Below are 14763 nucleotides of genomic sequence, written 5' to 3'. Positions count from 1 at the left end.
ATAGACCTACACACAGAAAAAGTACATTTAATCATTTTCATTTTTAAAATCCCACATTTGTAGTACAGGCTTGTGGCCTACGACCAGGGTGCTGTTCCAGATGGCGGCCAGCAGAGATTTAATATCACCTAAAACAAAGTTGACTGACGGAAGAGATTAGATGAGTAAAGAAGATGGAAATCATGAGTGTGAATACAGATCGTGAGGAGAAGTATCAATGTCAGTCAGTGATTTACTGACATTGCTCCATGCTTCCTTGCCTCAAGTTTCCATGGATCGTGGCTATCTGGAACCGGTCCTGCATCCTACCTCCTGTCTCCTACCTCCTAACTCCTGTCTCCTACCTCCCACCTCCTGCCTCCTGCCATGGCCCTGCTGATTCAATTCAATTCAGTTTATTTTATATAGCCCAACTTTACAAATACAAGTTTGCCTCAGAGGTCTTTACAATCTGTACACATAACATCCTGTCCCTGGACCTCACATCGGATCAGGAAAAACTCCCCAAATAAAGATGCCCCTCCTCTCTCCCTCCTTCTGCTTAGTGGGTCGTGGCCAGTGTTCCATCTAAGCTGTGCGCGGCCGCGCAGGCCAGTCAAAGGGGCCGCGCAATAGATTTTTCAGACCGCGCACATTTTTCTGACCGCACAAACGTTTTTTTTTCAGGGGTTAAAAATATTTTTTGCGCCAGTGTTTGAGATAGGAGTGAGCCATCTTCACAATAATACGATCTTTGATGTGCCGTGTCGAGTCTTCTTGGCCAATCAGCGTCCCGTTTCTCGACATGCGCTCTCTGTACCTCTGCTAGCGCTCTGCCTCCGTTAGCACCCCCCACCCCCGCTGTCCTCCTCCGGGCGCCAGGAGTGAAGCTCGCCCAGAGCGCCACATGAGCTCGGGCCGGCGCTGTTTAGGCTCCTCTAGCGGGCCCTGCTCCAGCAGCTATAGGCTACCATGGAGAAAAGAAGGCAGAGCAGGCGCCCCAGAAAAAGGTCTGCCTAACGTTCAACATGAGTGGCTAGATGACATAGTCCAAACTGACACAGGTAGGATGAAACTTTCAGACATATTTAAATATGAAGAATATGAAGTTATTAAATTGTTTATATAGGCTACCTTTAGGAAAAATGACACCATGTCAATTTAATAGGCCTATAATTATTGTTAAGCACTGCATTTGCATTTTTCTTTCAATGCAGTTCAACTTAAATGTTGTACTTGCTGAGAAATGACTAAACACCTTTGATACTTTTTTTAATATATATATATCATTATCAGTCATAACCAGTGAACCAGTCATAACCTCCCCTTATTGAAGTTCAACAAAGATCCTTTAAGTTCAACTAAACTGACTGGGTTAGGGTTAGGGCACCATCATTAAAATGTTCCCAAAGTCCAGCCATTATAAAGGATATTGAATAAATATCAACCATGTATACATATTGACGCATTTGCTGTCATCTCTTTGAATTCCCTATGGCTAACGCAGGCTTGTGGTCATTTTCGGCAGATTGCGTGGTTGCGAATTGCTCACAGTGCTGAAATGTGCGCTCAGAAAAAAAAAAATTTGCTCAGTGCTGAAAAAAATTAGAGGGAACATTGGTCGTGGCTATCTGGATCATGGTCCATGCCTACTACTCATTATATGAATAATTTCTGTCATATTCATGTAATGTGCTGTAATTCTGTTACGTTATTCATTCTGGTCACATGACATCTATTGCTTCTGTCCATCCGGGGATAGTAGTAATATGTGTTATTGAGGTACATTATATATACTCAACATTACCAGTAGTAAGATGTGTTATTGAGGTACATTATATATACTCAACATTACCAGTAGTAAGATGTGTTGTTGAGGTTATTGCGGTACGTTATATATACACCAACATTACCTTACATAGTAAGATGTGTTATTGAGGAGTCATTTCTGTATTTGTGATGGACTTGAGAGCAGCTACTGCTTCATAGACACAGGTCACTGGTTACCATGGTGAGTGGGCACCAGGGTGAAGACGAGATCTTAAGAAGTGGATTGTCTCTTTACCTCCTAACAGCAATCAATAAATCAAATGCTCCAACAGAAAAGAAAAGATCTGATATCTTTGGCTGAAACAAAGCTTTACTAAAGATGTGTCGTCATCTATAAACGGAACTCTAAAGAGAAGGAGAATCTGAAGTATATTAATATATTATTTATTTAATGCATATATTCTCATATTAAAGTAGCAGAAGGTTGTGGGTTCAACGCCCATCGCAGGTCTCAATGGCACTCTTTAAGATATTACGTGTACTGTGAAGGTATTGAAGCACTGACTCGTGGTAAAACTGTTGATGATGTCACAACATAAACATAAAGACGTGTCCCACTTCCCTGAAGGTTTTTATGTGCTTAGGGATCACATGGTTTTGGTTGCTTAGTAACGCTGGGTTCGGAGCAGAGCGCAACGCTGACATCTGATTGGCCGATGTGTTATGAGTGGGTGGAGTCAGTCACTCGGCAGCAGGCGCGGAGGCGGAGCTCCAGGAGTCACAGAAGATGTCGGAGGTTGTCACTGCTTCCTGAGAGGAACGCTATTGGTCAGAGTCTGAAGAGGCAACAAGATACTGGGCTGTGATTGGCCAAAGGGAAACGATCAAACATGACAAACAATCAGAGGAATATTATCTGATCAAAAGCCGTCATTAATAACAGAAAACTGTATTTATGATGATGATGTCACAGAAAACTGTATTTAAAATGATGTCACAGATTAACTGTATTCATGATGTCACAGATTAACTGTATTTAAAATGATGTCACAGATTAACTGTATTCATGATGTCACAGATTAACTGTATTTAAAATGATGTCACAGATTAACTGTATTCATGATGATGTCACATATTAACTGTATTTATGATGATGTCACAGATTAACTATATTCATGATGATGTCACAGATTGCCTGTATTTATGATGATGTCACAGATTAACTGTATTTAAAATGATGATGTCACAGATTAACTGTATTTATGATGATGTCACATGATGATGTCACTGACCAGGCGGAGGCGGTGTGTGTACAGCGGTTCAGGTTCTTCTGGTTTCTTGGTCGGCATGGCGACGTGCCAGCGCTGCAGCTCCGCCCTCATCTCTGTCGGCGTGAAGAGGACCGCCGGGTCAGCGCCGCAGCGCCGGACCAGATCCACCAGGCGCTCCTTATAGTGCAACCTGTACAGGTACACGACCATGAGCTCACCTGTACAGGTACACGACCATGAGCTCACCTGTACAGGTACACCACCATGAGCTCACCTGTACAGGTACACCACCATGAGCTCACCTGTACAGGTACACGACCATGAGCTCACCTGTACAGGTACACCACCATGAGCTCACCTGTGCAGGTACACGACCATGAGCTCACCTGTACAGGTACACCACCATGAGCTCACCTGTACAGGTACACGACCATGAGCTCACCTGTACAGGTACACGACCATGAGCTCACCTGTACAGGAACACGACCATGAGCTCACCTGTACAGGAACACGACCATGAGCTCACCTGTACAGGTACACGACCATGAGCTCACCTGTACAGGTACACGACCATGAGCTCACCTGTACAGGTACACGACCATGAGCTCACCTGTACAGGTACACGGTCATGGAGACACTGGTCTCACTGGTCTTACTGGCAGTAGCCCCTGTATTCACACTGGTCTCATTGGCAGTAGCCCCTGTATTCACACTGGTCTCATTGGCAGTAGCCCCCGTATTCATACTGGTCTCACTGGTCTTACTGGCAGTAGCCTCTGTATTCTTGAAGAGCCGGCCGTCCACAATGCTCCTCCCCTCTGCCGCCGTCGTCTCTCAGCTCCAAAACCAAACACTCTCCTGAAAATGAACAACCGGGTCAATCGAACTGGGAGATGGAAGGTTCCACCCGCTGAGCACACGTAGAAGTAGACCTCACCTGTCTGACTGGAGGCAGGTGAGGTGCCATTGGCTGGTTCCACCCAGGTGAGAGACACCCTGTAATACTGAGACAGCAGAAACACAGTCCTCCTCATCACAGCTCAGCAGTACCACCAGCTCTGGGCTCAACTCTCTTCAGGAGCTCACCTGCAGCAGCAGGTGCAGCCGGGCCAGGCTCCAGTCCCTCAGGTGGTACAGGCAGTCTCTGGGGTGGTGCGCGTGAAGACCTTTGCTTCCACAGTCAGCGGAGAAGCTGCAGGCCTGAAGAACAGAGTCCAAATGAATCACAGGTCTTCATGAGTCACATGACTTCAAAAGTAAAGTCTCTCGACATGACGTGCTGCAGGTGAACACGACTCTACTGATATGAAAACCCTTCAAAGGGAAACAAACAATGTGCTGCTGTTTGAACAGAGACTCACAGGTCCAGGAGTGAAGGGCCGACTGCAGCTGCCACAGAACTGATGGAGACACTGAGAGCAGGTGAAGTGGAGACAGCCTCCTCTCGACAGACTGAAGAGCACCTGACAGCTGGGGCACTCTGAGGAGGAGTCAGGTAGACCGCATGACACACATGTACACATGTAATAATAAGCATGCATGTAGTGCTTTAAAACCTAAAAACAAACAATAGAAACGGGAGAGATGACATCATCACAGGTCAACCTCTTGAGCCCGGGAGCACTTAGAGCAGGGGTCCCCAATACATCGATCGGGATCGACTCGGCTGGTCGTTCGCAGAGGTAGTGCGAGTAGATTAAAAAATATATAACTTTATCGACAAACCCCAGCTCCCAGTGTGCAAATTAATGTCAATCACCACAGACGCTGCGCCCGCAATGGTCGGTCGCTTGAATGGATTTATTGCCAAGTGCACAGAGGACGATGTTTTCCTGCATAATACACCAACAAGCATTATGCGTTAACATGCTAACATGAAAGAGATCACGGATGTGGCAACGAAGATCGTCTGTTCTGTTCGAGAGCTCTTCAAAGACAGCTGTTCTGCACACTGACGTGAGACGGCTTAAAGAGCTCTGTGGTTGATATGATCAGCTCAGTCAATGCTTTCAAACAGAAAATGCAACTTCTGTCCTCAAAGCTGAAGCGCCATGATTTGGGGAACCTGGTGTCTGTTGTGTTTGTACCGATGCTGTTGTGTTTGTACCGATGCTCTTGTGTTTGTACCGATGCTGTTGTGTTTGTACCGATGCTGTTGTGTTTGTACCGATGCTCTTGTGTTTGTACCGATGCTCTTGTGTTTGTACCGATGCTGTTGTGGCGGAGCAGGCTGCTGGTCTGGGGGTCCAGAGGGCTCTGCTGCTGCAGGGTTCTGGTCTGGGGGTCCAGAGGGTTCTGCTGCTGCTGCAGGCTGCTGGTCTGGTGACAGGAGAGTCCCTGATGTTGAGGGGACCACTGCAGAAGCACACACAAAGATGTCAACAACTGTGTGTGTGTGTGTGTGTGTGTGTGTGTGTGTGTGTGTGTGTGTGTGTGTGTGTGTGTGTGTGTGTGTGTGTGTGTGTGTGTCTTACAGGAGATCTGCACTGACAGCAGGTACTCTTCTTACAGCTGGGACAGTCCATCCTCAACCTGTCAGCTTCATGAAGCATGCCGAAGGAACACTGAAACACACACACACACACACACACACACACACACACACACACACACACACACACACACACACACATCAGGACCTGGTCTAGTCTCATCAGGACCTGGTCTAGTCTCATCAGGACCTGGTCTAGTCTCATCAGGACCTGGTCTAGTCTCAGCAGGACCTGGTCTAGTCTCAGCAGGACCTGGTCTAGTCTCAGCAGGACCTGGTCTAGTCTCAGCAGGACCTGGTCTAGTCTCAGGACTCTTACATGAGCACACCAGCAGAAGTTGGGCATGTCCTGCAGAGCTCGATCTCTGAGCTTCCTCTGAAAGAGTTCATGGATCTGAGGAGGCAGGAAGTGACGGATCTGCAAACAAACAAACAAACACACACACACACACACACACACACACACACACACACACACACACACACACAACTGATTGTCTGGATGAACCAGACCCAGGGACAGAAGCAGGGTGTGAAGGTGATGCAAGTCACCTGTGTGTCCAGCAGGTTGAAGTACTCCATTCCTCCCTGACCTCTGACCTCCGGCCGGCCACATTGAGGACAGACCAGCTGATCGACACTCTTCTCTTTAATGGCCGACAAGAAAAATGTCTTAAAACACGTCTGACACAAGAAACAGGAGCAGTGAGTCATGCTGATGATCTGCAGGAGATAAAGACACAGAAGAAGAAACAGGAGAGTGAGTCACGGTGATGATCTGCAGGAGATAAAGACACAGAAGAAGAAACAGGAGCAGTGAGTCTGTCCCAAGTCTCTTAACTGCATCCCTGTTTCCCTCACTTGCGTCCTTTCCTTGCATTCTAGTCTTGTAGGAATTCTAACCATTCAAGCCTGAAGTCTAACACACACACACACGAACGCGCACACACACACGCGCACACACACACACACACACACACACACACACACACACACACACACACACACACACACACACACACACACACACACACACACACTCACCCGGCTGAAGGACACCTGCTCCTGACAGATGGGGCAGCAGTGAGTCAGGAACCTGAGGGCTGATGGGAGATCTCTGCTGAGTTGGACCGCCTCCATGACATCAGAGGGGCTGAAGCCCCGCCCCTCCATGACATCAGAGGGGCTTAAGCCCCGCCCCTTCATGGTAACCAGAGACAGGAAGCTGGCCGCCTGGTCTGGAGGAAGACGAGCCGCCATCTGAAAGAGGACGAAGACACAGCTGAGACCTGCTGGACTACTGAGACCACCTGAGACCTGCTGGACTACTGAGACCCAGTGGGCATCCTCACCTTGATGAGGTCCACTCCAGCAGCTGGTCCAGAATCAGGAAGCAGAACCACAGAGCGTGGCGTGTGTCTGTCTCTGGCTGCTTCTGATTGGACCATCTGAACAGGTGACTCACGCTGCTGGTATCTGCTGGACTCTCCATCCAGCCTCAGAGCCCCCATCCTCCTGCTGAGGGGGTCTGCAGGGGCAAGACCAGCAGAGACCATAAGACTGTAGTACTGCATTGTGGTACTCCTGTACTGCACTGTAGTACTTGTGTACTGTACTGGAGTACTCCTCAGGGGAGAGGCAAGGAGGCTCACCTCTCCCCTGAGGAGTAATCCAGTGCAGTACACGAGTACCACAGTGAGACCTGCAGAGATCATAAGACTGTAGTACTGCACTGGAGTACTCCTGTACTGTACTGGAGTACTACAGTACAGTACAGGAGTACCACAGTGAGACTTGTAGAAACAATAAGACTGTAGTACTGTACTGGCGTACTACAGTACAGTGGGCCCCTCCCAGTCGGGACCTTCAGGTCCTATGACACCAGCCTCACCTGAGGAAGAGGAGGTCAGGAAAGGGTTGTTGGAGGAGGAAGGGGAAGGAGGAGCACTGAAGTCGATCCCCAGCAGCTCCTCAGTGTACGACCTCCTCACCCTGCCCTGCTCCCATTGGCTCGCTGCAACAGAAGGGGAGGGGCTTCGTCAAGTCACTTCAGAGACTGTGGTCCAGTCCAGTTCCCCCTAGGGACTCAAACCCAGAACCCTCAGGGACTCATTGTTGCTTCAACATATCACGTTACCATGACTACGTAAAACGAAAGTTACAAAGGTAACTACGGTTCTATGAATCTTGGATGACCGCCAGAGGCAGTGCTTCACACTGGATACCTATTTATAACAGCAAAGTCTCCTGTGAACTCGGATGACCTCCAGCCGAGTATAAAGCCTAATTTATGGTTCTCCATCAGGTCGACGGCGTACCTACGCCGTCGACGCAGACCCCTACGCCGTAGCCTGACGCGCACCTCCAAAAAATCCTAACTACACGTCACGTTGACGCAGACCACAAGCGCTGTGATTGGTCCGCTCAGAACGTAATTTCCGGCAGTTGCTTTTTCCCCGCCTCGACCAGTTTAGTGGTCGTACAGACCACCTCCGCAAACGTCTTCTCTGTCGCCTGCGCTTCAACATTTGCAATATAAGCATTTGCTCTTCAATATTGATGAGCTCCAAATGCAGCCGCTCCAACTTGGTCGCCATTGTTTACTGTGACCGGAATAGGGCTATAACCCCTGAAGCCACACAGCCACACAGGCACCCCCCCCTGGCGGCATGGCGGTTAATTGCAGAGCAACGCGGTCCCTCGACGCAGAACTTCGAATGCTCTACGACGGCGACGGAGAACCATAAACTAAGCTTAACTTCCGGCGTCATCCTGAGGTCCTGCGGAATCTTCTCTCGAAATCCAGGATTCATAGAAACGTAGTTACCTTAGGCTCTTCCCCCATTCACCCACTGATGAGGAGCTGCCATGAGGGAGCCACATCAGGATTATTGGCGCTGGGGCGGACAATGGTGGCCATGCAAAGGGAGCAGGCGGAGACAAAGCGGCGGTTCCTGGAGCGCTCCAGGAACCGGCCGAGAGGCGGGCCTTCGCCCTGGAGCAGATCGCCGCCTGGGCCCCTCTCCGCTGGGTCGGGGTTCGATCTGGCCGACACCCGCCCCGCGGAGGAGGATACCCCCGCAGCTCCTGGCGCGGCTCACGCCGGCTCCGTGGCCGGCAGCCCTTCCACCGACCTCCAGGGGGCTCCTCAGACATCAGGAGTGTTAGAGGTGTGAGCAGCCCGAACACTTCCAGAGGCAGTGTCCATTGATGGAGGTGGGCCAGGGGATTAATGAAGTAATATATGAAGTGGTTATTACACGTTAGGAGGTCATGTTATGACTATTGGACGGCAGCCACACATTAGTACAGTTAGAACAGGAAGTAGTTTACCTTTCCGTCCAGACAGGTGGGGCGAGGTCAGGGAGAGATAATGAGAGGAGGAGGAGGAGCAGGAGGAAGAGGGGGGAGGATGGATGCTGCAGGAGGAGAAAACTAAATATAATAACTTTGTTTTCATGCGTCACTGACAGCAGACATCACAGTAGGATGTTTGAACTTTGACCTTTGGGCAGACACCTGCACTCCTGCAGGGGGCGGGGCTTGTAGAGGAGACCTGGCATACAGGGGCGTGTCTCTCTGGAAAGCCCGCCTCATCTCTGACACGAGCAGCGACAGACTGGACACGCCCTGACAGGAAGTGACACGTTATTATTATATGGACTGTTCCTTTAAGATCATATAAGATCTAACTCTAGAACACCCCGGTGGTCTGGGCGGGCTCAGGAGGTCCTACGTGGGTCCAGGTGGTCTGGTCTTACGTCGGTCCAGGTGGTCTAGTCCTACGCGATTCCAGGTGGTCTAGTCCTACGCAGGTCCAGGTGGTCTGGTCTTACGCGGGTCCAGGTGGTCTGGTCTTACGCGGGTCCAGGTGGTCTGGTCTTACGTGGGTCCAGGTGGTCTGGTCTTACGTGGGTCCAGGTGGTCTGGTCTTACGTGGGTCCAGGTGGTCTGGGCTTGCGCGAGTCCAGGTTGTCTGGTCTTACGCGGGTCCAGGTGGTCTGGTCTTATGTGGGTCCAGGTGGTCTAGTCCTACGTGGGTACAGGTGGTCTGGTCTTACGTGGGTCCAGGTGGTCTGGTCTTATGTGAGTCCAGGTTGTCTGGTCTTACGCGGGTCCAGGTGGTCTGGTCTTATGTGAGTCCAGGTTGTCTGGTCTTACGTGGGTCCAGGTGGTCTGGTCTTACGTGGGTCCAGGTGGTCTAGTCCTACGTGGGTACAGGTGGTCTGGTCTTACGTGGGTCCAGGTGGTCAGTCCGTCCAGCAGGATGTTGCCAGAAGCGTCCACGCAGGAACAGGACGGGTTGATCGCCATGGAGACGGAGGGACAGATGAAACAGCGAGGTCTGGACACCGGGTGGGTCTCATGAAGCCAGATGCACACTGGGTAATTATACTCACTTCCTGGAAAGACAATGATGAATACATGAGGTACTCTATGTTCATGTGATGATGAATACAACATGAGGTTATCTATGTTCATGTGATGATGAATACAACATGAGGTTCTCTATGTTCATGTGAGGATGAATACAACATGAGGTTATCTATGTTCATGTGATGATGAATACAACATGAGGTTCTCTATGTTCATGTGATGATGAATACAACATGAGGTTCTCTATGTTCATGTGAGGATGAATACAACATGAGGTTCTCTATGTTCATGTAAGGATGAATACATGAGGTTCTCCATGTTCATGTGATGATGAATACATGAGGTTCTCTATATTCATGTGAGGATGAATACATGAGGTTCTCTATGTTCATGTGATGATGAATACAACATGAGGTTCTCTATGTTCATGTGAGGATGAATACAACATGAGGTTATCTATGTTCATGCGAGGATGAATACAACATGAGGTTCTCTATGTTCATGTGAGGATGAATACAACATGAGGTTCTCTATGTTCATGTGAGGATGAATACAACATGAGGTTCTCTATGTTCATGTAAGGATGAATACATGAGGTTCTCCATGTTCATGTGATGATGAATACATGAGGTTCTCTATATTCATGTGAGGATGAATACATGATGTTCTCTATGTTCATGTGAGGATGAATACATGAGGTTCACTATGTTCATGTGAGGATGAATACAACATGAGGTTCTCTATGTTCATGTGAGGATGAATACAACATGAGGTTCTCTATGTTCATGTGAGGATGAATACATGAGGTTCTTAGTGTTCAAGGAGAGGAACCTTCATAGTGAACAGGAACCGTTCCAGATAAATAAACCAGCTTCTTCTTCTCTTTTGTTGGAAAACCTGAAAATAAAAACATGAATCTGATATTGTATTTGTATTGTACTTGTATTGTATTTGTACTGTACTTGTATTGTATTTGTACTGTACTTGTATTGTATTGGTACTTGTACTGTATTTGTACTTGTACTCACAGTAAAAATCCACATAGAGACGAAGATCTGAGAACTGAGAGCGAACCTTCTGGAGATCAGACCTGGTTTCACCTGGATACCTGTACTGACACTGAGGAAAAGGAGAAGGAAGTGAAAACAGTAAAGGGTCTGGTTGTTTTTAGCAGCTAGCTCAATAAGCTGTGGAGGAGAGGAAGAGGCTCCTCACCTCCTCCTCTAGCTCATCACCTCCTCCTCTAGCTCCTCTCCTTCACAGCTCCTCACCTCCTCTAGCTCCTCGCCTCCTTTAGCTCCTCACCTCCTCCTCTAGCTCCTCTCCTCCTCTAGCTCCTCACCTCCTCTAGCTCCTCACCTCCTCCTCTAGCTCCTCTCCTCCACAGCTCCTCACCTCCTCTCCTCCTCTAGCTCCTCATCTCCTCTAGTTCCTCTCCTCCACAGCTCCTCACCTCCTTTAGCTTCTCATCTCCTCTAGTTCCTCTCCTCCACAGCTCCTCACCTCCTCTAGCTCCTCGCCTCCTTTAGCTCCTCACCTCCTCCTCTAGCTCCTCTCCTCCTCTAGCTCCTCACCTCCTCTAGCTCCTCACCTCCTCCTCTAGCTCCTCTCCTCCACAGCTCCTCACCTCCTCTCCTCCTCTAGCTCCTCATCTCCTCTAGTTCCTCTCCTCCACAGCTCCTCACCTCCTTTAGCTTCTCACCTCCTCTGGCTCCTCACCTCATCTAGCTCCTCACCCCCTCTAGCTCTTCTCCTCCTTTCGCTCCTCACATCTTCCTCTAGCTCCTCACCTCTAGCTCCTCACCTCCTCTAGAGTCCGCACCTCCTCTTCAGCGCCGACTCTCGGCATTCCATCCAAGACGTGCCTGTTTATGTTGCCCTGCTAGCAGGCTAGCAGTCTAAAAGGCTAGCAGTCTTGCATGCTAACAGTCTATCAGTCTCGCAGGCTAGCAGTCTCGCATGCTAACAGTCTAGCAGTCTCGCAGGCTAAAAGGCTAGCAGGCTAGCAGTCTCACAGGCTAACAGTCAAGCAGTCTCGCAGGCTAAAAGGCTAGCAGGCTAGCAGTCTCGCATGCTAACAGTCTCGCAGGCTAACAGACTAGCAGGCTAGCAGTCTCGCAGGCTAACAGACTAGCAGTCTAACCGGATGCAGTTCAACCAACCACTTCCGCTTCCACATAAACGCACGGAGATCTGAGCAAGAGATAATGCAATTGGACGTCACAAAAAAAAGGCAAATGTTCCAATATTTGCTGTTTTAAACAATCAATTAATACATTTTTTATTTAAAATTAATTAAATGAATAATAACTATAAAGGCATGTACCGCAACGTAAATCTATAAAGTTTATACAAGGATCTCCAGCTCTTTTGAGGACCTGAGTCCATGAGGGTTCAGGCTCTGAGTCCATGAGGGTTCAGGCTCTGAGTCCTTGGGGGACACTGAGATGGGACCAGTAAACTGGGAGCTCTTTATTTAGTGTTTCCTGAGAACCAGCTGTTTACCTGTGTTATCTATGTGTGTGTGTGTGTGTACACACATATATATATTTTTATATATAAATAGATATTATAGTATTATAGTGACCTCGTGTGACAGAAGACAGCAGAGCAGGAAGTGATGGCGATGCTTTATTATGATGTCATTCAACAAACTTCAGCTGATCAGATTTATTTACATGTTTAGTACAACTCAAACTCCCAGCAGCCTCTTGGTTTCACAACAGGAAGCCGTCAGACGGGCGTGGCCCTCCACTCCTTGCCCTCCGTCAGCGCTCTGGGCTGATGGATGAACACGCTGTACCGGACACCCTGATTGGCCGCCGCCCGGACGAAGCGGCTGTTTGCCGTCATGGTAACGGCCCTCAGCGAGTCGCCGGTGCCGAAGATCAGCAGCGAGCGGCGGTTGACCTTGGCGCTCGGCGCGAGGCTCAGCGAGCGCGGCGACGGCTGGTCGTCGACCTGCTGCAGGCGGGCCAACAGCGCGCTGGCCCGCTGCTTCTCGCCCGGCCCGCCCAGCGTGTCCAGGATCAGCTGGAAGTCGCTGACGGCGGCGCGGCAGGCGAACAGCTGCTTCCCGCGCAGGAAGTCGTCCAGCGGCGGCAACACCGGCTCCCGGCGCTCCTGAGCCGCCTGCTCCGTCAGCACCGGCTCCCGGAAGGAGAGGCGGCAGCGGCCGTGACTCAGCGCCGACACGTAGGTGATGAGCGTGGTGATGTCCAGGTTCACCCGGCGGCACGCCTCCACCTTCACCTGCAGTGGGAACGCCAGGCGGGCCAGCACCGTGGAGCGGTCCACTCGGGTGAGCTCCTCCTCCTGCTCCTCCTCCTCCTCAGCTGGCTCCTCCCCCTGCTCATTAGCTACCGACAGCCCCTCCCCTTCTTCACCTGGCCCCTCCTCGTTATCTACACCTGGCTCCTCCCCCTCCTCATTAACTACACCTGGCTCATCATCTTCAGATGGCTCCTCCCCCTCCTCGTCATCCTCCTCTGGCTCCTCCCCCTCCTCCAGCGTCACGCTGTTGACGGCGACAATGTCCCCGCGGACGCCGACGTCCATGCCCTTGAGGCGCTGCGCCATGGGGCAGGAGACCCCGTTGTAGAAGGCGAATACGACGCGCGGCGGCCGGTAGTGGACTTCCTGTTGGCGGCTGGCCCGCAGGAAGTCCCCGGCCTGGCTGACGATGCTCTTGTCTCCGTACTGGCCCCGCCCCTGCCAGATGTTGTGCAGCGCCTCCGCCTTGCGGCCCACCGCCTTCACCCAGGTGTGCCCGCCGTCGGCCACCACGTCCACCACCAGCGTCTGCCGCTGGCCGGCGGCGTCCCGGTACGTGAACACGTGCAGCAGAGCGACCACATCCTGCAGGCTGGCCGCCGACTCCACGATGGCCGTCAGGTGCGTCAGGTTGGTGCTGTGCAGGTGAGACTCTCGCACCTGCAGCTCTCCGGCCTCCACGCGCCGCAGGAAGCGCAGCTCCGCCCGCAGCTTACCGCACAGCTTCTGCTGGCCCGACACACCGGAGACCAGCAGCTCCGCCCGCTGCAGCAGCACCTGGGCAGAGGAGATCCTCTCCTGCAGAACCGCCTGGAGAGACATGTTCTACATCACACCTGAGGACAGAACCAGAGAACCACATGAGAACCACCTGGAAAGACATGTTCTTGTAGAACATGTCTCTCCAGGTGGTTCTCATGTGGTTCTCGCTGGACAGAACCAGAGAACCACATGAGAACCACCTGGAGAGACATGTTCTACATTGTTGAACATGTCTCTCCAGGTGGTTCTCATGTGGTTCTCGCTGGTTCTGTCCTCAGGTGTGATGTAGATTCTACATCACACCTGAGGACAGAACCAGCGAGAACCACATGAGAACCACCTGGAGAGACATGTTCTACATCACACCCGAGGACAGAACCAGCGAGAACCACAAGTTCCTGTGAACCTGTCACAGCATGTACACAACATGTACATGTTGTGTACATGTACACAACGTGTACGCAACATGTACACAACATGTAACTTAAACAGCATGTAAACATGTTCCAGGTGCTTCCGAGTTAAAGGTCTCAAAGTCTCGTGTTTTTAATGGTCTGACTATGAAAAGTGACGTCAGCTCGTTAGCTCTGATGCTAACTATGTGACGTCAGCCAGTTAGCCAGTCTGAAGTTCATCACGTTTTATTTCCGGTCGTTTAAAACAGTTTCAACAATTACAACGTTCAGAAAACCAGCGTGACGTCGACTTACGGCAAAGTGACGTAAGAACTTAAATCTGTTAAATCCGTAGGTTCGTGTCCAGATATCAGCTAACTCCTTCTTCTTCTACTACTCTAAAGCAAGTAGGAACAAGGGGACTTCCGCGTCCTCCTCCTCCTCC

General features: G+C 50.3%; 3 protein-coding genes across 3 annotated transcripts; all 3 read right to left on the bottom strand.

Moving 5' to 3' along the window:
• Positions 1 to 2183: 2183 nt before the first annotated feature.
• On the bottom strand, positions 2184 to 6696 carry LOC306735490 (E3 ubiquitin-protein ligase RNF31-like). The gene is made up of 11 exons (XM_079216962.1): positions 6556 to 6696; positions 6064 to 6234; positions 5831 to 5929; positions 5495 to 5584; positions 5228 to 5375; positions 4382 to 4500; positions 4107 to 4220; positions 3958 to 4024; positions 3785 to 3878; positions 3042 to 3210; positions 2184 to 2585 (listed from the first exon to the last, which is right to left on the bottom strand). The coding sequence occupies exons 1-11, from the start codon at positions 6682 to 6684 to the stop codon at positions 2550 to 2552; spliced, it is 1236 nt and encodes a 411-aa protein (XP_079073088.1). The 5' UTR covers positions 6685 to 6696; the 3' UTR covers positions 2184 to 2549.
• Positions 6697 to 6836: 140 nt separating this feature from the next.
• Positions 6837 to 10779, bottom strand: LOC306735394 (uncharacterized protein; the record flags this gene model as incomplete). Its single annotated transcript, XM_079216854.1, has 6 exons — positions 10720 to 10779; positions 9748 to 9914; positions 9017 to 9141; positions 8845 to 8930; positions 7403 to 7525; positions 6837 to 7039 (listed from the first exon to the last, which is right to left on the bottom strand). Exons 2-6 carry the CDS (start codon positions 9823 to 9825, stop codon positions 6837 to 6839), a joined length of 615 nt encoding a protein of 204 aa, XP_079072980.1. The 5' UTR covers positions 9826 to 9914; positions 10720 to 10779.
• A 1733-nt stretch (positions 10780 to 12512) lies between these two features.
• On the bottom strand, positions 12513 to 14763 carry cUnh7orf25 (chromosome Un C7orf25 homolog). The gene is made up of 2 exons (XM_079216420.1): positions 14634 to 14763; positions 12513 to 13997 (listed from the first exon to the last, which is right to left on the bottom strand). The coding sequence occupies exon 2, from the start codon at positions 13981 to 13983 to the stop codon at positions 12622 to 12624; it is 1362 nt and encodes a 453-aa protein (XP_079072546.1). The 5' UTR covers positions 13984 to 13997; positions 14634 to 14763; the 3' UTR covers positions 12513 to 12621.

Source organism: Taurulus bubalis, assembly GCF_910589615.1.
Source record: "Taurulus bubalis genome assembly, chromosome: 4".
NCBI lineage: Eukaryota > Metazoa > Chordata > Actinopteri > Perciformes > Cottidae > Taurulus > Taurulus bubalis.
The sequence above is the reverse complement of the archived record's forward strand: the minus strand, read 5'-3'. Positions and strand labels throughout refer to the sequence as shown.